We start from the raw sequence: 24,607 nt of genomic DNA, 5'->3' as shown, positions 1-24,607 counted from the left end.
ATGGGCAGATAATAAAACAGCTCTTTTGAGATGCAGCTGTTTTGCAATAATTCATACCATGTATATTTTTTTTTTTAGATGTGTGATAACGTGGTCTGTTGAGATTCTCTCCCCCACTTCTTCTCTTTGTACCCTTCACATTTTACCAGGTGACCTCCACGCCTGACTGAACTCCAACAGTCTGACAGGTGGGCGGTCGGTCTGGAGCATCCCAGCGGTATCATGTTTCGTCAAGTTGTGGTTGTCATAAAGAAAGTGGCGAAGCAGAAGAAACAATAGAAGCTCCTTTCTGGTGTGGGGCATTTCCTCATCTGTGTACGAGAAGCAGAGCCCCCTTGCCCTGGTTTCCCTCACTTTGTAAGAACATCTTAATCCGGATTTTGCCTTAAAAGAGCAAAAGTGTATTTTTTTTTTTTTGGGGTGGAGCGTGGGACGGCTGAACCCCATGTAAATAAAGACGCGAGAGAACATGGCCAGAAGGGAAGGTGTTAATACCTGAATGCCTTTGAGAATAAAGGAAGGGAAGAGAAGATGTGATTCAGCCAAAGGAGTGAAGAAGGCGGGAGCAAGTGGCAGGTCTAGCCGGGCGGGGAACCACAGCGACATTTTTAAACCAATTATCTGAGATTGTAATCAAGATTCAGAAGGAAAGTGCCCGCGACCTTCAGTTAATCTGTCACTCTGTAGCGAGCAGTCCAAATAGAAACCAGGCAGAGAAACTTAAGCAAACGAATACCTTAGACAGGTTTTTAATGTGTACAGACTCCTCGGATTCAACTCTGAGCTTCCTCCCTCTGGGCTTATTGCATTTTTTTTAAGGGGATCCTTAGGAAGCCTCAGTGAACATGAACTTTATGCCCATGGCCTCTCCTCCCCTCCCCTCCACTCTTGTTTTAAAAGATGGGCTCGGCCGCATTCCTCAGCATAATCCTCTCGAACTGGGCCACACCCTGGGCAGAGCAAACATGTGGACGGGGAATGCTCGCGGCGCAGCGGGAGTTGGTGTTCCCCCAGGGTCATTCACACGGACACAATGAGGCGCTGACTTGGGCTTAGCGCGGGGCTGCAGTGGACGCGGCGTGCTTTGATGAGCCCCGAGAGACCCCCGCCGCTGCCGTGCCTTCAGCAGGCCTCTTCCGACACAGACACATGCGCGAACCCTCGCCGTCTTGCCTGTGCAAACCGTGCCAAATTTCATTTGATCCACGTGATTTCACCCCCCGCGGGCCCCACCGGCGAGCTGATCCAAAAACAAGTTCCAAAGATAGGACGAGATAAGAGCGACGGAGGAGAAAGACGGAAGATCGGCTCCCTGTTGAGGTCCCGCTGCTTGTAGTGGATACCAATAAGAAAAAAAGCATTTGAACAACCAGTAACCTCAGTGATAAACGGGTGTGAGATGCAGGTTTCTGACGCTCATTCGGCTAAATCTCGTTCCGGATTTTATTTGTCTGTTTTGAACAGGTTTAATCAAGTCTAAATCCAACTTTTTCTTCCACGACCTATTTTATTGACATTTTCTGTCTTCCGGTGATGTAACCTTTGTGTATGCATTTTCATGTTTTTATTTTTTTCACTTTGGATAAATCTTTACAAAGGTTATTGATGTCACTACAGACTACACAGCACTGCACTGTAGCGATGTTGATCAGAGAGGCTGATATTGTAGGGTACATGTTGGCATTTTAGTTGGGCCACTGCTCTGACCCACCTCATTGTGTGTGTGTTTGTGTGTGTGTGTGTGTGTGTGTGTGTGTGTGTGTGTGTGTGTGTGTGTGTGTGTGTGTATGTGTGTGTGTGAGAGAGAGATAGACAGTCTGCTTAATCTCCAGGTTTCTCTGTCTCCAGCTGCAGAACTGGACTGCAGATACTAATGCTCTCAGAATATTCAAACATTACATGAAATTATTTAAATGCAATACTACTGTAAAACTCTATTTTGTTATTTATTTCTTATTGCACAGTTCTGTTAAATCCCCCATTCTGATTGGTCAATTCCAGCACTTTAAGGCCTGCTATCTCTGTATCACAGGTTGCTGCTATGAATATCAGTTTGTTGCTATGGACACTGATCGCCGAACACAGCGAGAGGACTATTTTCTCTCGCGGAAGCAATAAAATAATTTGCGATGGGGTCCCACACATCCCGTCGGAGTTAACTTCGCAACCCGCTGAACATGATCCCTCACTTTGCTTCTTTGAGAGTGTGTGTGTGTGTGTGTGTGTGTGTGTGTGTGTGTGTGTGTGTGTGTGTGTGTGTGTGTGTGTGTGTGTGTGTGTGTGTGAGAGAACTCACAGCTCATAGACTTGCTTTCCTTCCTGTCAGTTTACAGTTTTCATCTTTGGCAACAAGAATCTTTGGTGAATATTTTTGCTCTTTCTATGTGGGCAGCCAAACTAAAAATATTTCACAGAAACAACCAACTGAGAAGAGTCGGGTATTGGTACATGTGAAGGCAGCTTTGGGTTTGAAATCAAGCGGGAATTTTCCAGCCATGCAGTTCAATTTATACAGACAAAGTGATAATGACACCAAAGGGACTTTAAGTCAGTAACATGGGTTTAGTTATGTAATATCAGTCTGCTAATACACAGCTTTTGTTATATAATATACTGGAGTTCTAGTTTTGAGCTTAAACTCCATTATATCCTCCTCAAAACAGCTAAATCTGTGGCGCTACCGGCGGTCATGTCAATTTGAATAGTAGGTGTTCGTCACCCAATGAGCTGCCTGCAACATGATGGAGAGACTGAAAATCTGCCCATCTGCTGTACCAGTATCTCACCTGGTCTCAATCCACCCACCATCTCTGAGTCATTCTCTTTCTCCATCTCTCTCTGCTGCCCACAGTGCTGTTAAAGTACTCGAATCTCTGCAGGTTTTTTTTTTTCTTTTCCCTCTTTGTTAAAAAATAAAAAAAAACTTAAGTCAGTGCTGCAGAATCAATGCCATCCTCCAACATTTGGTAATTTCCAGTCCAGCTGGACTCAAACTCGCTCACTGCTGCAGTAGCCGTTGTGAGCACCTCTGCAGTGAAGCTGAAGGCAAATCTATGGCGACTCATGCGGAAGGCTCGCTGCGGGCTTGACCTTTAGTATCGGTCTCATTAATTATTGATACGTAGTTTCATCATCACTCATCAGACAGACTCCGGCAGTCCTAATCTATTTTCTTCAGAGGGTAGCATTTATTTGTCTGCTTTGTTCAGCGGCATCCTGAGCACACAATTCCATTTAAAAAATGTACATCATGCTCGGAAAATCAATAGCTCCAGCCTTGTTTTTTTTTCATGAGAAGACCGGAGATTAGCACCCGCTAGTGCCAATGTTCCCCGCGTTGCTGGTATACAGTACAGAAGCGTGTGGCCCGTATTAAACATAAAAATGTTCTGTTGCTGAAGAAATGTGTTGACTCCTCCCGCCTGGTTTCTTTTGAAGTCTCCTCTGATTATAGAAAATGACACAAAGACACAGAGCTCAAGATGCTCCACAATTCCCACCCAGCCACCCCCTTCTCACACCCCTACACACACACACACACACACACACACACACACACACACACACACACACACACACACGTATACACACATATACACACACCTAGGGAGCTACAAACAGTTAGACAGACGGGCCCAGCTGTCTCCCAGGGGCCCGCCTTTATAATGAGACAGAGATCTTCCTAATTGGCTCGATCTAATGAGGCAACAGAAATGCGATCTTTAGGGGCCTTCCACTTTTTTGTCTAAATGACTATTAGCCTGTGTCAAACAGGCTGTTGTAAACCAACCTTAGCGTGACATCCTAGTCCCATGTGAAGATGTGTCAACGCAGAAAATGTTTCAGCCTACAGTGTATGTCGGTATCCAAATCATTTTGTGTTAATAATGCGAGGAGTACGAATGGCGCTGACAGTGATTGACACGAGCCTGCCTGCTAAAGAGTGCGGTAAAGTGACAACGGAGTGTGTTCATTCCTTCTCCGAGACAGGGTTTCGTTTTGACTCGTATCTTATTCAGGCTTGACGAATGGCAGTTAGGGTTACCGTGAAGGTATGCACCGAAATGATCCCGTACCAAGTAGTGTCGAAAAGTGTCCTGTGAAACAAAACCTGCATTTTATTGTGTTTTTTTTACCCAAATCTATACAAATAAAAGACTATTTGTATAGTTTAGCTCACAAACAATCACTGCAAGCGTCCTCCGTGTGTGTGATCGGTCCACTACCACACACACCCCTACTGTCTGGGGTGTGGTGCAGTCGACGGGAAATTAGTGAGAGTTGCTAATTCACTGCGCCGAGATGGCCACAAAACTAATTTCCATTTACCTGGTGGGCATTGAATGAATTAAAGGTAAAAACAAAAAAAAGATTAAAAAAGGGATCAAATGAAGTAATCGATTGGTGTCTGACTCACTTCAAGGGCACTGGTTGCGTCATTTTTTTCAAACGTCACCCAACCATAGTGAGAGAGATGGACTCCGCATTGACATTAAAAACTTTCTTGCGCAACCTAATCTCCCAGCATGCACTTAAAAAAACTGGTGCTTTCTTCCCGCACGCTTGCTTTACCTTTTAATTTGCACCCTCGTGGTGCACATGATAAAGTGGCACTTATTAGATTGCGAGTGAGGATTGAATCAGAGTGATGAAGTAATGCAGGTGTCTGAAAATGGCCGACTGCTCCAAAAACACACTCGGCTGTTGCAGTTGGCGCCGTGAGGTTTCAGTTGACAATTTATTCAAGGCCGATCTAACTTCTCTCAGAAACATCAGGTTTAATAGGCCCGAGTGTAGCTGCTCCAAATTGGGCTAATCTGATGGAGCTTGCCTGGATGAAAGTCTTGGAGTCGGTGTAAATGACTTCTGTATCAGTAAATGAAAGACTCACAGCTGTCTAGTTAGAGGGAGAGCAGTGTATTGTTGTAAATGTTTTCATTCCAATAAACACTCCGCTAAGTCAGATTTGAATGTGATTCTTAAACGATGCTTTATTGACGCAAGATCAAAAACAACAGAACTTGATGTCTATTATTTAGGCATGAATTGCAGTCTTTCCTACGAGGAACAATAATAACGTACATACACACACACACCCAAGTTTATTTCTGAGATCCGGGAACGTGGTGATGTCACCGCAGCGAATAAGAATACAAGCTGTCAAAGCTTCAGAATCTCCCGATGCCCAAAACACGCACGGAAATGTGTACTATTCTCAGCAGGGATTGTTTTTTAATACCCAGTCCAAGCTCAAAGGTATTATTTGTATCACACACTCCTCGCCCTTTCCCCTTGCCACACAGGGTGGCCATACCATAAAGTTCGACCTCAGGTCATGGCAGCATATCTGTGCTTGCGCGTGTGTGTTTGGGCAGACAGAGTGGGGGTGGGGCATGCAAAGTTCATGGTCGAAAGTGAGATGGCCAATTTCACACCCAGCAGATGCCTGCGCCGGTGACCCGCGGCGACAGGTGGGGGACACTAATTGGCAGCGCACATCGTCACAGAGTAGCGTGAACTCATGGTGGGTGAGGGAATGAGGGAGGGACAGGAGGATGAGAGGGGAGGAAAAGACAGTGGGGGGGGGGGGTCGCAAACCATTAAAACATCCATGAAAGGATGAGCGTCAGGTTTAATGATCAAACACACACACACACACACACACACACACAGCACTGGTAGCAATTTATTCTTGCTTTCTTTTATTTTTTTTCATTTCATGGTTGATAAACAAACAGATGTTGCCTCCGAATACCATTTCCCAATCTCCGACTGTCCTTTTTTTCTCTCGTCTCGTTCGCCCCAGAGTAACGGCTCACCTCAGACAACACCGGGGGAAAAGAGAGCAGGATGATGTCATGGGTGAGATCAATATGTTTACCTGCATCGGGCGGTTTAAGATAAAGTGCACCCTGCAGCTCAAAGGCTGTTGGAGTCACTGTACCCTGGGTTATTGATCTCATCTCTTTGACCAAAGTGTACTGTGAACCAAATATAAACACTGATCCGGCCCTCTCCGCCTCAGTGTTCTCCACCTTATGAGGACCGTTTTCATCATCTCCATAAGGGCCCACAGCCTCCTCGGGCCCGAAGGGCGAGAGAGCATCCTCAGAGGCCTCTCATCACGACCAACAAACAACATGCCGATCCGGGCGAAGCGGCACCTTATTCCCCCTCGAGTTGCATATAGCAACCGTGGAATAGCACAAGACATTTGTGCACTTGTTATTTCCCATTTCATTACCGGGTTTTTGCAGAACGCTTTAGAGATACAAGACGTTAGGACTTCTCTCGTGATGTATACTGGAGCTATTAATTACCGTGAGGCATTTCACCCCAAATATCATCAAAGACCAGAACAGGAAGACTGATGTGCTCCTAAATCCTCACGTGAGGAACCGGGCTCTCCGGTGTCTTTGCGATATGAATTATGAACCTATATCACTCAACCTCTTTTTGTCAGCAAGGAACCAAAGCTTTAATCTCCAAACTGGAGAGTAAGCAGCCATCCGACGTTTCTGCCCATCTCTGCTGAGTGTGTTAGAAAGAGGCTTTGATGAATAGATCTGCTCTCTCCCTTCCATCTCATTATCCGCCTTTATCTGTTTTATGGATTTACACAACTCCTCAACACGCTCTGACACGCGGTCGATAGTGTCAGCGGAGAAAGAAGATGTAGTCTTGCCTTTTTTGGGGGGCGGGGGGCGGACTTTCTGGCATTGTTTGTTTAATTAGCATTTGTAGTGGGTTTGTGTTATTCTTAGAGCGCCGCAGAGAAGCGGCAGCTTTGATCGCTGGGGATTGATCGGAATTGAGGTATCCGTGAGCAAATGTAAAATTAGGAAATTAAAAAAAGGCCCACTGGCTTACTGCTGTTTCCTCTCGGGGCTGTGGCACAGTTCTCCCCGAACTAGGCCATCAACATCATGTAACCTATTTTCACGAAGTCTCCCACGAGCATGGCCAGTTGAAGTTCCAGACGGCTGCAGGGCAGCTGTCATATCGGCCCAGAGCCGACGAGATCTATCTTCTGAGCATAAGGAAATGACAGCTTGTCGAAAGCAGGCTAATGCCTCAGTCTTTTAGCTGTGACTCACCTATCAGCACACCGACAGCGGGCATTGTCGTAGCTGAGCTCTTATTCTTGTGTATTCGTGGCAGTGTGCATTTGTGGGATCGTGAGAGACACTTCGGACAGAGTGATTACGTGCGTCCCTCTACGTACGTGTGTGTGTGCTCAGATTAGAGGAGCTCTAGAGGGTGGGTTTCATGTCTCAGCAGGTCACAGATGATCAGATTAACTGAAGCAGGGCTCTGGCCTCCAGCTGGATTAGCCGCGGGGACCTGGACTCTCACAGGTGCCTTGCAACGTTGACACTGCAGCCGCACTCTGACCGTCCAACAACCCAAAGCAGAGCTAGAACCCGAGGCACATGCCGCAGCCATGAATGCCGATAATCTACTTTTGAATTTGCCTGTGTCTTTTTTTTATTCAACTATTCTACTGCATGAAAGCTCCTTTGAGGAAGATGAATAAAAGCTTGTTTCATAACCTGCGTAAAGTATAGATCACTGCACTTAAAAGAATATCATCTCTACCCTGCAGTCAATTTGGGCACTTTCGTGCAGAAAAATCACCTCAGAGCTTAATAAAGAAGAAGGCTTTTTAGAGCATCCTCTCAATTGATTGCAGTAAACTTTACTGCTGTGCTGTAAAGAAGAAGCGATCTCCTCGCTACATCTCTCTTTTTTTTCACATACAATCCTCCACATTATTCCAAGGCCTTGGTGTAGCACTTACAGCAAAGATGTCTCACGACACACAGCTTTCGCATCTCCCAGAACCTTCTGAGCTGCAGTTTACGCAAACTGATCACTAACCCTGCAATGCCAGTGTCACCGAGCATGTGATTTTTCAGCTGATGTGCAACACACACGCTATTACGAGGCATCGCCACAGTGATTTGCAAAGGAAACCATGAGCCCAAGGAGGGGTCGGCGAGGTGCTAAAAAAGCAAAATGAATGGACAAATTCAGTTGCTTGAGGCACTTGCGTGTGGACACAGTCGGCCTTTATTACACGTCTCACATGGAGGCGGGACTGTTTACTTTTGCACTTTTATTCTGCTCCCCCCTCTGCGCTCGTCCCCCCAGCTCTCCTCATCCTCATCTCTCTCTCTCCTCGGGTAATCTCAGGCGCGTCAGCACCAGCAGCAGCACTCCTCCATCTGTGGGATTACAGCTGGTGAAACAAAGACACTTAATTACTGCTGAGGCAACACAGTTGTACACGTGTGTGGCTATTGTTTCTAAATAACCTGCTCTCCGTTCTTTGCACTGAGGGTGTTTTCTTATTTGCATTCACTCACATTATCACTAACTGTTTTGTAATCTACTAAGCCAGGCCAGATGTACCTGATCACAATATAATCAGATGGATTTTCCTCTGCAGTTTTCCTTTTAAATGACTTGTTCTCACCCAGCGTTCTCCATCGATTCTTGTTCTCCATTACCAGCCCAAATGTAAGCAAAAAGCCTTCGGCTATCCTTTCATAATGGATCTTCAGTGGTTCCCGGTGTCCTGGAGCCTCGCCGCTTCAAACAGATCCATTAGTCCAAACGGATCCATTAGAGCCCCAAAAACAAAACAGGATCCTTAAGAGGGAGCATTCTCTGCGTTTGAGGATGAAGGGAAGCCCCTGTCCATGTGCATCCAGAGCCTCGCTGCGAGGATCACCGGGTCTGCCTTTTTTCTTTTGCAACCTTCCTAGCACTGTAGTGCCTGTTGGTGTCTTATAGCTGGGGGGGCTTTCAAAAGAGTGGTCTCCTTGTGAACTGGTAAAGGCTGACCCATAACCAGCGGTTAGTGCCCCCGGAAAACAAAACTCTTACAGGGCAAAGGGGAGAAAGAAAGACTTTATGACCGAGAAGAACAACAGTTTTTTATTCCCCTCCATTGATGTATGTTTCATCTTCTCAATGTGGCGGCGAGGCATAACTTCCTGGCACCGATCACTCCAGGATCGGTCCCAGGAAATGGACGCATGCCAATAAATGCTCTTCTTTGGGTATTTATAGCGACAAATCTGTTAACAAAACAGGCAGCCAAAGGATGAGCATGAGCCACGCGTATTTCTCAACAATGCAAATGACAGAGCATTAAAGGCAGCATGTAAACGCGGCACTGCGAGGACAAGGCATTAAGGGACAGAGAAAAGATACAAGGAGACATTGAGAGACAATGTCCTCCCCTCTTCTCCCCCCCCCGCCTCTGGTCAGTGGGGATACAACAGGTTCTCCGACTATGCTCTAAGGGGATTACACATATCACAGGCTTCATGTCAGAAAAATTAGTGTCAGTTTCTCGCAGCGGGCCTCTTCCTCTCGCGCTGAGAAGGACAATCGGATGAATGGGAAGAAGAAGACTTTGCTCCAGTTTCTCCGTTGGATATAGAGATCCAGAAACATTCCTGCCCAAGCCGTAAGCGAGACCTTACCTGTTGCCTGTTATGTGGGTAACTTTCTGTAAGTCTGTCCCTGTGGGCAGTATATCTTTGGCGTGCCGCTGATGGTGCCTTTAGTTGTCACTTGGGCAGCTGACCCTGCAACTTTTTTTTTGCTGTTTTTTCCCATTACCATTGCCTTTTTGGACTTCAGCCTGCCAATACTGCCAGTCGCACCGCCATTGATCGCGTCACTGTGCGCTCTGCGAGCATTAGATTGACACCACGAGGGCCGGGATGTGTGAAGCCAGCACGGCCTCTCCGGAAAAAGAAAGGAGGAGTAGGGTGGGGGGGACTTAATGGAGAAACGACTCCGAGATCCGGCGCTGCGGAATTCATCGATATTGTTTTCTCGGTTTTGAGTGTTGATGAGGGAAAGAAAAGCCGTTGGCTGCGCACCAGGGCAGGGGCACTAGCTTCCCTATTAAGGACGATTGGAGCCAAGGGGATGTAATCTAACGTCTTTGCGGGGACATTTACAGCTCCGCTGTCGGCCGCAGCCTATAGGCAGCCACTCTCTGTCTCCAGCAGGCCCGAGGATAGAGCGCCCATTGAGGGAAAAATGCAAATGGTACAGTGGTGAACGGAGGGGCCCACAGCTGAAGCGCTATTCTGCAGAAGGGGTGGAAGACTGGCCCTCTGTGTCTGTGCCACCCACAGACACACAACAGTCACCACTCTGGCCATTCAGCCGGGCTGATGAAGGGGGTGGAGGGCTTCTGCCACTGACGAGGATGGCAGCGTGAAGTCCACCCAGGGGACGCGGACGCCAGATATAAATGAAGCATTCGGGCCGATGGTCCTTGTAAATGTGTCACACAGTTTAGCCATGGTGAATTGTTCGAAAATATTGATGGTCTCAGTGTAATTTGCAATGGTGTTTTTTTTTTAGGAATGATTTTACTTTCTGTCAGATGTGTCTTCCTTTTGAGGGCAATATCACAGCTGTTATCAGCCCTTGAGGAGGCACACACAGGGTAAAGCAGAGCTACAAAAGATACATTATGAACACATTAATTCTTACAATGGCGTCTGCTCCATCCAGACCTAGAAAACATTATCAGAGGCGAGTAAAAAGTACAAAGAAGTGGGTCACAGGCAGTTCAAAATGAGAGGATGAATGTCGCAAGAAGTGTTTTTCTGTCTGCCTCGTTGCCATAGTTGGAGCGTTGCAGCACAACACTGATGTTGTGTTCGGGCAGGAGAAATGTTGTAGCCTCCTCAGCACTCTGTGGCTGGGTTTGGATGGATTGAGGTGTTTCTTTTTGTGTTTTTTCTCTCCCTCCGCTGAAGGTTGGTCAACTGAACGTTCTGTGCCCTCGGTGCATCAGTGGAATGCTGAAGGATCTTTTTATATTCATGGAATTTATGACAACAAGGATAAAGAGCGTGAGCGTGTCCTTTTCACTGAAAAAAATTGATTATGAAAATAGTGGAATGGTAATGGACTAACCAGCCTTCAGTATGTGGTTGTATTTTAAAAAAGCAGCATAATACGGTTAAATTCACACACCAGCAGCCAATATCAAGTAAAGCACATGTCAAAATAAAAGCCTCCGGCTGGGGTTAAGTGCAGAAGGAAAATTACACACCATTGTTGCCTGTTTCACAAATAAAACATTGCCAAATGAATTTCCAGAAGTAATTAATGGGCCCTAATTACAAGAACTATAAACAATCGAAATAGCCTCAATGGGTGAAGTGAGCGTAATCCTAATCTGTTTATAAAATTAGTTGGCTTTATCTCTTTTCTCCCCCTGGAACCCGAATAACTCAGAACACATTTTTATTCATATTCCCACTATATGGAAACTTGGCAGACAGTCAGTGCTATCTTGTTGGCGATGACTGTGGGGATTCGAGGGAACATGCCAGCAGTAATGTCTCTTGGACCGAGGATCTATTTCAAGTGAAAACAACCGATAATTTATCTTTGATCTCTCCTTCATTGTTCATCCCTTTTTTTTTTTCTCCCTGCGACGCGAGGAGATAATTATCCAATCTGAATCAAAGCGGCTATTAGTGCATCCCAAAGCATGGATCATCGCATTTCATACACACAAGGGCAACGGCGCAGCCGACAATGAGAGTTGCCACAGACGAGAGACCCCCGCTGAAAGGTATAATTTCACCGTGTAGCTAAGGCTCGGCACCGGGTGCGTGCATCACAGAGGTGCCTTGGTGCTTTCAAAGATCCTTTTCATAGATGGCTGCTCGGAGGCACTGCCCGTGATGAATGGATTTCTGCTCTGCTCCGAGTGGGTGGCTTAGACAGAAGGCACTGTGTGTGTGTGTGTGTGTGTGTGTGTGTGTGTGTGTCTGTGTGTGTGTGTGTCTGTGTGTGTGTGTGTCTGTGGGTGGGTGTTTGCGTGTGTCTGCCACCCTCTCAAAGAGATAAAGGTCTCAAACCAGATGAGGCCACAGCATTGTCGTCAGCCGCTTTTTCAGCACTGTCATCGCCGCGTCGGTGGACCTCTTCCCTGCTGAATCCATGAGCCATGCGCACTCTTTCTTTCTTTTCTTTTTTAAATTTTTTTTTAATATATGTTATGCAGTGCTGCCTCCAGACAAAGCTTACCTCATCTTATGTGCCTTGAATCCCTGAGCGTGGCGGGGAAGTGAACTGCAGCCCGGACCTACTCTCTGATCGTCGGTCGTAATCACACAACACAAATGGCTGCACTCGCGGCGTACAGCCATTGCCGCGCAGTGTCGTGAAATTGGCTATTCCGTGTTTTATTAAAGCAAGAATTACTTTTGCCATAAAGCAGATGTTTGATATTTCACCCTTACTCGGAGCTAATCAGAGAGACGTGACGTGGGTGAGAGCTTTTTAACTGCTGTGCACAGTACCAATAAATTAACACCTCCCTGAGTTTAATGAATGCGCCGCAATATCTGTGTGTGTGTGTGTGTGTGTGTGTGTGTGTGTGTGTGTGTGTGTGTGTGAGTGTGAGGGGAGGGGGGGTGCATTGTTCCTTGATGACAGCAGCGAATGCCAGGAAGTCTTCTCCAGGATTGGATTAGCCCCCCAGAATATATAGCCACCGACTACCTGACCTCATATCTACAGTCAGAACGCAGCTGAAATCCTCCTCTTCCCCCCCACGCCTAAAAGATATCAGCCATTTTTATGTCCTTTAACCGTATTTATAGCAAATCCATATCCTTTTCATTAATAGGCGCTGAGACTTCCAGGAGCCAGTAAAAGACACTGAATATCGCTGTATAGACAGAATGTGACACGTTTACAAGTAATAAGTCAGGTGACGTTCACACAGGTAGTAGTGATGGACAAACGACTCTTGACCTCGCAGTGATCAGACTGAAGATAAAAGGACATCAAATCTTATTTCACAGTAATATAACCAGACTTCCAGGATCATATTTCACCTTTTAATGTGTACTTGATTATCTATTAAGAAGAAAAAAACAAAAAAAACACCATTTATTCTAAGGATATGTGCAGCGCTGACCTTGGGGGTTTTGTAACAACACACCACGAGTTACTCATATCAATACGGACTTTAATGTTTGCTGTTTCGATGTGACACTGCAACAAAGAAGACAATAAAAAGCAACATGTCAACATCTCTTTCTCAAACGGCACTGCAGATGTGAGAGAGATGTCTGCGAACTTTTGAACTAATTCAATTTACTGCAAATAATGAATGTAGGACTTTTTTTTCTTCATATAAATAGCGACTGAATTCCCATTACCGTGACAGCGCCAGCGAAGGTGCTTCAGTTATTTGCTTCTTCCACCTCCAAACTAGACGAGAAGAAGGAAGAGCGAATGACAGACCGAACCTAATTTATGCACAGACCTGGCACCTCATGAATACATCAGCGCCAAAAAAAGGGCTCTCAAACAAAAGTTTGACGGTATGAAAGGAGAAGGTTTTTTGTTTTTTTTACGAGTCCAAGGCTTGCACTTAGTGCGACAGCGCCTGCACGTTGTGGAACACTCCCGAGCAGTTGAATGGGGAATAATGAGGAGCAATTGTGAAAAGCACATGTCACATGCAGCTTATAGATGAACTGAATATGGAGCCAAAGTAATGGCTTCAGTCCACGAAAATGCCAAAGTGAGTGGCGTGGGGCCGCGTGTTCGCCCGTGTCTGTGATCTCTGCAGGGCGCGCTGTTGATGCTGCGCTTCCCTGCAGACTCGGTTTTGGGACGCCGTCCAGAGCTCAGCTTCAGCACCAGCACCAGCTCCCTCTCGCTCTATTTCTCTCTCTGTCTCTGTCTCTCTCTCTCTCTTTCTCTCTCATAAACTCTCACACACATACAGTCACACCCGCCCACACAGTTCCCCCTGCACAAACACACACACACATACACACACTGCTTCACCTGCCTACGCATTCTCTCACATGGATGCAGATACACAAGACACACACATACACACACACACACCTTTTGCTAGTGTCCGTAGCAGTGCATAAGGCACCAATTAGTTTTGACACCTCTCAAGGTTTTTGGGTTGCGGGGTTCAGCGCTAACGCTGTTCCTCTGGTCTGGACAGAACTGTTTGTGTGTCTGCCTGTGCCAGTATATGTATGTGTGTGTGTGTGTGTGTGGGTGCCGCTTGTTGTGGTGTGCGATTTAGTATGCATATGTGTGGGCAGGTGTGATTTTGTGCGCGTGAACCGATGGGAGGGTATCAGTGGAGGCCGGTCCTGTCTCACATGTGCCTCTCATCATTACAGAGCTGCTGCAGGGTGTCTCTGTGAATGTCAAACCTGTTATCTGACACACACACACACTCACACACAAACACACACACACACACACACACCCACACAAAAGTATCCCAAGCAAAAGACCTTATTTCATATCTTTATGTGTTTATTAAAGCGGAAACAAAAATGACAAAAGCACCTATAGTGCCTGCAGGCGTCCTTTATATCCTTTGTGGTAGCTTCAGATCAGCTAAAAGAAAAGTCATTGTAACACTAGCAATAGTGTGTTGGCTCCTCTGTGAGGTGTCTTTAATATCTGTCAGGAAGAAAAGGTTCGCCAGGTTTAATATTTATTTTCCTTTGATGAGACTTGAAGATTATTTGTTATTTACACTGGCAGCCAGGCTTGATTAAAAGTTCTTCTCCGTCAGCTTGTCCACCGAACACAGGAATACAAAGCTCTCCGTGTTGCTATAGACTTGAACAAGGTGCTACTTCAAATGCCCACAGCACGGCGAGTGACACTCTCTCTCTCCGGCCTTTGATGGAACAGAAAGAATCCATATCATGCTTTTATGCATTTGCATCTCAACCCGAGGGACGTGTTCTAGATATGTGCTTTACTAAGAATAGTATGAGAATAATGTGGGATATTCTAGATTCTTTCTTTTCCTTTTGTTGCTTCCCCAAGCTCAGCTGGCAATACTGACAAAACCAATTATGAAATATTGCGTCAATATCCCAGGGATGCTTTCAAACTACACACAATATAAAAGCAAATAGTAAAGATGAAACGTAACATGGATGTGACGACCAGGCGGATGCTTTGGTAGAACGTTTGGCTGCTAAAATGACCAAAACCAGTCAATGCAAAAGTCAACGTCAGTGACATTTAAAATTAACACAATTAAAAAGGAAAATGAAATCTGTTAAAATAAATAAAATGTGAGCAAATACAATATAAATAGAAGATACAGAGAATACAGGTGCAGGGCTTTAATGCAAAGATACTATATATGAATTGGGACAGGAAAGATTAGCAGTGGCTCAGAGGTTACTAAGAGCTGAATCCTTTTTATTCAAGTTTGTCATCAAGCTTGTTGTTGATTCAGGACTGAAGTGGCTCTTAAACGCAGCTCATCACTGTCTGGACACGTCACATTTTCTAATGAGAGGAGAGTAGAGAGGTGATTGTACGGCATTACTAATCAGGCCACCGCGTTGTGTCCAGGGGTGACGGACCTCCTCGTGTTCGACTGATTCTAATTCAGCTTCACCTCCCTCCGCTCTCCCTCTCTTTCACGGAGACGTGGCATGTCACGCCGGTCATGTCCTCCTCTTTTGTCTTCCTGGCCTTTCGCTGTTCTCTACCCTCTCTCCCCCTGCAGGGCTAATTCCTAGCGCTCCACTCTGCCCACTTCTTTTTCCGACGCTCTGCTCCTCACCTTTACTTTCCGTCTTCCCCACAGTCTCTTTCCCCATCACTGTATTCCACAATGCACTTTGTTGCTCCCTCCTGACCTCGCTCCTCCCGTCCACCCACTCTCCTCACAATAAGCACTGCAAGGAGGATCCATATTGGATTATTGTGCTTGCCATTAGCCTCTGGGTTGACAGTTTAATTGCCTTCATCCACCAGGGTACCCGTAAGCCCGACCCTGCCAAACGAGCATTTGCATTTCCGCAGAGAATACTGGATGACCTGAGCATTAAAAAAGCAACAGAGATTTGGTCGTGATGGAGGGCGAATCGTAACAAGTTGTCCACCTTTCTTCATTCGTGTGCTCTGAACATTGCCGAGTGCATCCAAGGTGCAGGCGAGACCAAGACCCGCCAGAATTAACAAGCTGGCTATTCAGAAACTGGTTATCATCTTTCACAACACAACGAGCGCAACCCGCTACACCCACTAGATGAGCACAAACATGTCGTGCGTTCCACGCTCGAATGGTATAAATATGTATGCTGCCTTCAAGCACCCGGTGTTCAGGAGTCTGTGTCAAAATCGGTGTCCACAAATGCCACGTCCTCAGGCAGACACTCAACCTGTTCTTTATCGGGTTCATTGTCAAAACGTAGCTGTTTCAGCTCATCCTCTTGATCAGGCACTTGACAGTTGTTTTTTTCCCGGATTGTTAATGACCTTGTTTGTATCTCCACCCTCCCTTTCTCCCTCCCCGTCTCTCCTGTCATCCACTTTGCTGTCCCGCTCAGGGCCGCTGCACGCGAGAGAACTGCAAATACCTCCACCCGCCCGCTCACCTGAAGACCCAGCTGGAGATCAACGGGCGAAATAACCTGATCCAGCAGAAGACGGCGGCGGCCATGTTGGCTCAGCAGATGCAGTTCATGATCCCCGGCACCACCATGCAACCCGTGGTGAGTGCTGGCTTCGGAAATTACCACCAATGCTCACTATGACTCACGATGAAAATAGCAGCGTTGTTGCCCAACACTGGGAAAAGTTTGTATCAAGTTTCATCCGCATCCTTCATGCCAGTTTGATTCTCTTTGAGTCATCGGTTTGGTGCCCGCTTTATTTGACATACGACACACCTCTTACTTTAAATTCCATTTGATACTTTACTATTATATTTACCTTCACATTAACCCTGTTTTCAGATCACATGTAAGGCTACGACGACAATGGTTGTGTTCTCGCAATAGCCATTGAGAATGGCCTTGAGCAAAGCAAAGCACAGAACTCAAGTCCTCTCTGGGAGTTGCCCTGCAGTCAGCGGTAGACTGTGGTTGCGCTGGGCAGCTGCCAGGTGTGAATGTGTTTAGCTGCATCAATGCAACGCTGGGTGCAGCTGAAAAAGAACATGCATGCTCAGCAGAAATCTTCCCAGAATACATAGAGGTTAAAAAATAAAAAAAAACAGCCCTCCTCTTGTTTCTGCCCTGGCTTCCCTTTCCCCCCCATTTGTTTTCCCTGTGAAGCCTACTCCCCCTCTCTACCTGTCCCACCTCCCTCATCCTTCTCACCCGACCACTCTACACAGCTGCGCCCTCCGCTCATTCGTCTCCTGCGTCCTCCAACTTATTTCTGCCTTGCACCCTCACTCCCTACTCCCTACGGTCCCTTCATCCTTCGTTTTACCACTTCTGCCATTTCTACCGTCTCTGACTAATTAAAAAATCTGCTGCTCGGATAAAAGTTGCTGAACTACTTTTTTTCCATGCACAACAGACGTTTCCAATGAGCCAGGCCCTTGGTTCCAGCGCAGGTCTGAGCTACACGTCGTACCTGACTCCTATGTCCCACAGCATGGGCATGATGCCCACGGACATCATGCCCAGCAGCCCCTGCATCGTCCCCGGCAGCCCGCCCATCTCCGTGACCGGCGGCTCCTCCTCCAACCAGAAACTGCTGCGCACCGACAAGCTGGAGGTGACCCACCCAATCACAGTCTCTCTCAGACAAAACGAGCATGACGGCCAATCATACCTATTGTTGTCTTTGAGGTCGTGAGGTATAATTATGGTAACGCCCTGCTGGGATTATGGGTGTGCAATGGATGCGTGGCGCTAATGACGGACAATTTATAGCTGCAGAGCATTTAAAAGGTATTATGGTTTCCATACAATAATCACAAACATCCTCATGCTGTGCTGTGAATGCAGGAAAAAAAGACTATAAAATATGACAATTATAAATACTACCTCCCTGGTTGCCACAGGAGTTGGCATAGCAACATATTATATACATATTTGCATTGTCCTTTGTTTCTAAAGCAAGTAATTAAAGTAAAAAATTCAGGTTCGTAATTATGTATAATAATAATCTCACAAAAGCCCAGTGAAGTATGTAACTGCAGTAGTAGCTGTAGTACTTGTTCGACAAGATACATATCAAGTCACGTCTCATCTGGAGAGCACGATCAGCCTCCTCACTCTGCATTATCCTTGAGCTAAAGAGCACCTGATTGTTGTTATCCCTCAGAAATAATTTCAGGCTTGTATCAGAAACGTGACGCAGAGAAAAAAAAAAAAAAGCAACTCCAGCAACTTCAATTGGAAATCGCTCAACACTAACTGGTACTCGCGAGACAGCCACAGTTGGACTGGGACGATCACCACAACTTCAGCCACCTCCATCTGCCCCCTTGGCACACAACACTGAATGAGAATAGCTCTGTGGGTTTTTTTTTCCCACTACATTTTTTAAGATAAACAATAATCTCCTGAAGACCTGGAGGTGATGCGTAGGTGTGTGCCTGTATGTGTTTTTCTCCGAGAGTGCTATCACTTAGCAACTGAATGAAGTTGGCTCTAATGAAACAGTATCCCTGTGAGACGCATATTCACGCCCACACGAACCGAGCATGTGAGTGTGTGTGCACCAATGTTGTTTCATGTATGTGTGTGCTTTGCTGTTGCATGATGTGTGGCAGTCCCATGAGTGCAAGTTAAAAGCAGATTCCCCATGTGATCATGACAAGCCTCTGAACACTTGAACACTGACTGGTTCACTTTAATTTTTGGTTTGGACACACTTCAGTTCCACGGTGTGAAAACCTTTTCCAAAGTCCAAAACATCTGTATTTAAAAAGAAAACCGGTTGCTGTGTCTTTCAATTCTAGTGCAGCAGAATGAACTAAAGCCTTAAGGTTGTGTGTGCTCGAGAAGAAGAAGGCTTATTTCAACATTTTCATTTTCAAAACAGTCAAATGCTTTTTTTAAAAAAAAGAAAAAATAGAATGTCATCAGCAAGATTTTGATGGCTGCCTGAGTTACCGTGCTCGTTGGTTGATCATGCGCTACAGTAAGAGGATGACAAGAAATAAATTGAACTGGATGCCTTGTTTTACGCTGTTAAATATTCTCTCTTGACATGTTCGGAAAGCTCACGTTTTGTGTGTCTCTGTGTGTGTTTCTGGTCTCTCCTTTTGTTTTTCTCCACAGGTCTGCCGCGAGTTCCAGCGAGGCAACTGCGCTCGCGGGGAGACCGACTGCCGCTTCGCTCACCCGAGCGACAGCCCCATGATCGACACCAGCGACAACACCGTTACCGTCTGCATGGACTACATCAAGAGCCGCTGCTCCCGCGAGAAGTGCAAGTACTTCCACCCACCGGCCCACCTGCAGGCCAAGATTAAGGCCGCCCAACACCAGGCCAACCAGACAGCCGTGGCAGCGCAAGCCGCCGCCACGGCTGCAGCCATGGTGAGAGCACAGCACTACAGCTTACCTACTGTAGCCTCCACTGTGGTAGAGCAGGAAGCACACACACACACACACACACACACACACAATATGTGTCCTTATAGTAACAAAACAAAGCTCCCAAGGTCCCTGACTGTACTTATAGAGCAGAAGCTTGTATGGATGGGACATCATTTTATTTTATAGTGCCTATGTTTACCTTGAACTTTACAACAAAAGCTTCACCTTTCATTGTAATACCCAGGGAGGCACAGAATAAACTATCATTATTGGAGGTTTATGGTTGTAGAAGAGCAAGAAAAGACAATATATACAATACTATTCACACTCTAAATAACATTATCATTTATATTAATGGATAACACAAAGCTCAGATTGTTGCACGTCCATGAATACTTATACTGTAACTCTTAACCGATCAAACACCCCCTCGACATGACACACCGTTGCTTTTTGCTGAAATCTGTTGAGCAAGTTTGGACCAATTAAAACACACGTTAAACCACATGAAAGTTCACTAAGTACACCTGACATTATGACAAATCATCTCGGCTTACGCAGCATGTCAACGCATGCTGTCGATGACGACAACCGCAGCAACATAAAATGTGGAGCGCTGCTTTATTACTGTATATACAACATACCCACCTCTGCTGGCTTATTCTAGTGGACTCCAGCGTACAATTCACTAACAATAGTTGCCATAAAGTGAGGCCGTTGTATACAATAAACAGGGTTTAGTGGGACCTAAATGCATCAGTGTAATGCCGCAAGAACAATCTGTTATTATCTCACCGCAGTCCGCTTTTATTTTCCAATGCCCTTGGTTCATACAGAGACAATGTGCTGGCTCACCCTTCATCCCACCTCCCCACCCTGCCCCTGCTCTCAATGATAAGTGCGGCTCTCTGCAGATCAGTGTAAATTGAATCGGGGATGGATGAGGATGTAGCCTCACGGGTTGGGTGGGGGGGGGTTTACCCTCCTCCACCTTTAGTTGCAAGAGACAGACGAGCAGTGAGACAGAACAATGGATGGAGATGCATGCAAGCAGACAGACAGCGAGATGGGTTTGGCACTGTGTCTTGTCTGTGCCCCCGCCTCCCTCCCCGGCTCTGAGTGGCTTCTTTTCAATGGCCCTTTGGCTGCTGCACTCGTACACCTTGTACTGCGCCAGTGTGCTGCTGACTGACTCCCCCCCCCCTCCTCCATGGCACAAGCATGCTTTTTTTCTTCCGCGTTGCACATACCTCTCTCTCATTGGCTGGCTCCATCGCTGCTTTCTCTCTTCGCCCTTCCTCCATAAGTCCACAGTGTGGATGTCGAGCCGTCTACCATGAGCCCAGGTTAGTTTCGTTTGTGCACTTTTGTAAGCAGCTGCATGGGAGCAGGAAAACAAGAAGGAATCGAAACATGCATAAATAAAAGAGAGCCCAGGGCACTGTAACCTGATGATGACCCGCCGTTTTCTTAAAGGCACACCGAGTACCTTAGCTCAACAACTTCCACATCAGGTACACACAATGCTTCTCAAGCAAGAAAATGTAGTTTATCTGCCCTGTGCATTCTCCTCACAATCAATGTTTCATACTCCTCCTTTCGTCCTCATATGCCCCAGTTCATCAATTTTATGAACCAATTTGCCAGCAGCAGTTACAAGCTGTGTAAGAGGTGAGCAGGGTTAACCGTAGGACAATGCCTTGTTTAGTCGGCACCTTTTATCCAATTTTCTTTTAGCCCTTAGCCTAAGCTGAAGAACTTTTATTGAAGCAGAGACCCATAAAATCTCTATTGCTGCACTGCTGCAAATAGATAATATCATTATCCATAATTCACTTCTTTTTTTTTTATCTGAAGCAAATAAGCTTAAGTGAACTGTAGATAAGGTTACACATGAACTGATACAGTTACAGTAAGAAGATCCTATTATTGAGATTATGTTGTTTTACTGTGCCACATTAGGGGTTGCTTGCCGCGCGGTCGAATGCAGTCATCTCTGCTTTTCATGTCACTTTGACGATGCCTTGTCGATAAATAACGTGTATATGTATATGTATATGTGTATGTATATATGTGTATATATATATATATATATATATATATATATATATATATATATATATATATATATATATATATACATATATATATATATATATATATACATATATATATATCGTCATATACTCCACATAAAAGCCACATACATGAAGCAAGAGGCTTGTGCATGGACCCCCTGAACTGCTGTGCTCATCACATCCATGTCATGTTTTTTTTTCCCCCTCTCAGCAGTAACGTTTCTTTCAAAAGAATTTAAAAAAATTAACAAAAGCAATCAGTTGAAATAAAACGTACGACTTCTAGGTTTTCAAGATATTTGTTTCGAAAGGGAAACGTAGGAATAAACAGAGCTCCACATTCTGTGATTGAACGATAACCCACATCGTGTCACCTCCCCGAGTTCCTTGATCACACTAACAAGCCACATGCGCTCACGACGCAGATCCTAGTTTGAGGATGTGTTACTTGTTTCAAGCACTAGATGTGAATCGACGCCACCACAGGAAAGGATGTGAATGTTTTCATACTTTAGGACCGCCCACGCGGGTGACAGCTTTTCAACAGCATCTCCCTAGCAGTCGTGTTTATCTGTAGTTCAAAACTTGCCCACACGGATGTGACCAGTTCTTGCTGCCAGTTGTGAGGGCAGAGTTCAGTAATTTCAGGGGCTTTGACCTGAGCCCACTCACATCCCAATCTGTTGTGGGTGTTTTAGACATTTCTCAGGCCCAAAACCACCTCCAGGAGCACAGCAATTATGGTGTGTGTAGGACTGTAGCACTTTGAAAACTGTAGAGAACCTGTGTTCAGATATCACATGAAGTGTCAGCCCAGTTTTGTTTACTGCATTGTCTTCTTGCGTAGATATATCTTTTTCTATATATACATTTAAAACAAAGTTGATTTACTTGTTCAGAAATCATTACTACTAAATGCTTTCCCAGTAGTATTGAAAGACATCATAGAATCTTGCTTTTTTTGTTTTTTTTAACCAAAAGGTTACTGTAGATGCTATTTTGCTTTTACTAATTTAAAAAAAGTAGCAATGTTTCTTTAAAGTAAACAAAACAGTTTTTTGTTTATGTGCATGCCTATTGTTTTGTATGTGGTATACTTGCATTCAGATTATTTTTGTTTTTGTTTTTTTCCTTCTCACCTATCCACAATGCAATGCTGTCCCCCATGACGCACCTCTGCTTGCTGTTACCTGTATGTTAATACGCTTGAATCCCATTGGCCCACTGCCATCATGTGCTCGCTGCCTGCTAATTAAAGACTCAGTCGACTGCCAAAGCAATGAAGCGACCCCTCGAGGCAACTGTAGACCTGGTACTTTGACCTTTCACCTTTTGCTTTGCATGTAGCTTCTTTAATTGTACTGTAGCCACTCACACAATTTAAGTTGACTCTTTTGTTTTTGTGAAACCCTGTAAGACACTTTAAAGTTATCATTTATGATCGCCAGTGGCAATTTGAACTTGTACTGTACATTTATCGAACTACAAAGTAATGTTAAAATAATTCCAGTTATCACACTTTTTTCTTTAATGTGTTGTTGATTGCCTTGCTACAGTGTAGTTTCTCATTGTCCTTGTGATAGTTACAGTAAGTTTCCATTTTTGCTTTGTTGTGCTGTGCATAGAGAAAAATAACAGATTTACAAATATCAGTGTTGACTTGTGTGAGCGCTGGGATCAAATCTACTGTCTTCTGTTGTGTGTTTGTTTGTGTGTGTGTGTGTGTTTTCGGTGGATAGGCGTTCCCCCACGGCATCCTCCAGCCCCTACCAAAGAGACAAGCACTTGAGAAGAGCAACGGCTCCCTGTTCAACCCCAGTGTTTTGCACTACCAGCAGGCGCTGGCCAACGCACAGATGCAGCAGCAGCCCACTTTCTTTCCCACAGGTAAGAGCCTCCTGATCGATACGCACGGCACACACAAGCACTCATAGGTATGCGGGGCATGCAAACTTTTGAATACTCCCTGCTAGATGTGCTCCGCTAACCCTCCATCCATCCCCCCCCGCGTCTCGATTCTCTCACGCTAAAGTGAGAGCATCACTCGTGATCATTTACGTCTGCGGGGATTCATTTGAGTGACCCACATATGGAGCCCTGCTGCGATGGCGTGTGCGAGTGTTTCAACTATCCACCCACCGTCCCTAAAGTTTGATCTAGTGCCTGCCAACAGGAGCACGTAATGGCTGCCAGATTGGAGGGCAGTGCACACTTTGTTCTGAGCAATACAAGATTGGATGTAGTAGCACACCTCCATCAAATGTTACAGCCTACATAACAAAAGAGCCAAGCTGTTTACAACACAAAGGCTCAGTAACTGTGTTTCCAAAACTATAAGCCTTTAAAAAGGAATATTGACGCGCAAACGCAACCTTTTCAGTGTGACATCAATATCGAAAAAGCAAAGTAATTTTCTACTTTTTGTTCAACGTCAGCTGCCTTATTCCTCCTCAGTTCTTTCCCCCTCGAACAAAAAGCACTCTACGTCAACTCGTCTCCAGAAGCTAACAGTAGCTTAAGCCCCCTCGGGTCATCCGCTAAACGAGTTAACTGCAGCTAATGCGGCAGCCTGTAGCCACACTGAGTCATGAGGATGAGACTCCCGTCCTCACTCTTCTTTTTACCTGCTCTTTTTTTTTTTGTTTCCCCGTGGCATGAGATGCCTGACAGCCCCTCATCCCTCCCACACGCCCGCCCTTTGCATCTGTGTGTGGGAAGTAGCCCTGGGTTAAAGTCGTGTTAGCGCATCCTGTTTTTGCAGAAGTTTCAGATGGAAGATTTGAGGTTTCCTGTAATATTTTAGAGATGGACACTTCAGTCTGATCCAGATCTGGCTGGAAGCTCGAGCACATTGTGACGCTGACACTGCGTGATGCTGCTGTTTGACTCATCACCTCATTTCTAGAAATTATGCATTTAGATTGGACATTATTTTCAAACCTTTACAGCATATAGATTTAATTGCCGGAGGGTTTGTGGCCACAGGGGACCAACATCATCTTTTCAATCAAGTGTAAAGAGATGAGTTTGGCAGCTTGAGGATCAAAAATAAATCAGCTTCAGAAACAGCTGGATCTCAGACACCAGCATGTTGAAGTCAAGTCAACTTTATTTATATAATCCATTACCACAAATGTGTCCCAGTGGGCCTCTACAATCTGTTCAACAAAT

At 45.5% G+C, this 24,607-nt stretch overlaps 1 protein-coding gene across 6 annotated transcripts in view; it reads left to right on the top strand.

The window, feature by feature from the left end:
• mbnl2 (muscleblind-like splicing regulator 2) overlaps window positions 1–24,607 on the top strand; it is a 46,467-nt gene that overhangs the window by 14,332 nt on the left and 7,528 nt on the right. For 4 of the 6 annotated variants that reach the window (XM_068590963.1, XM_068590960.1, XM_068590962.1 and 1 more), the window contains exons 3-7: window positions 16,404–16,568; window positions 17,383–17,583; window positions 19,098–19,358; window positions 22,695–22,748; window positions 23,176–23,323. In XM_068590963.1, the coding sequence (XP_068447064.1) occupies window positions 16,404–16,568; window positions 17,383–17,583; window positions 19,098–19,358; window positions 22,695–22,748; window positions 23,176–23,323 (829 nt within the window). The remainder of the gene's footprint in view (window positions 1–16,403; window positions 16,569–17,382; window positions 17,584–19,097; window positions 19,359–22,694; window positions 22,749–23,175; window positions 23,324–24,607) is intronic. The other 2 variants (XM_068590964.1, XM_068590966.1) reach the window with 1 other exon arrangement.

Source organism: Clinocottus analis, unplaced genomic scaffold, assembly GCF_023055335.1.
Source record: "Clinocottus analis isolate CAN_PGR_092001 unplaced genomic scaffold, fCliAna1.0.p SCAF_24, whole genome shotgun sequence".
Classification (NCBI taxonomy): domain Eukaryota; kingdom Metazoa; phylum Chordata; class Actinopteri; order Perciformes; family Cottidae; genus Clinocottus; species Clinocottus analis.
The sequence above is the reverse complement of the archived record's forward strand: the minus strand, read 5'-3'. Positions and strand labels throughout refer to the sequence as shown.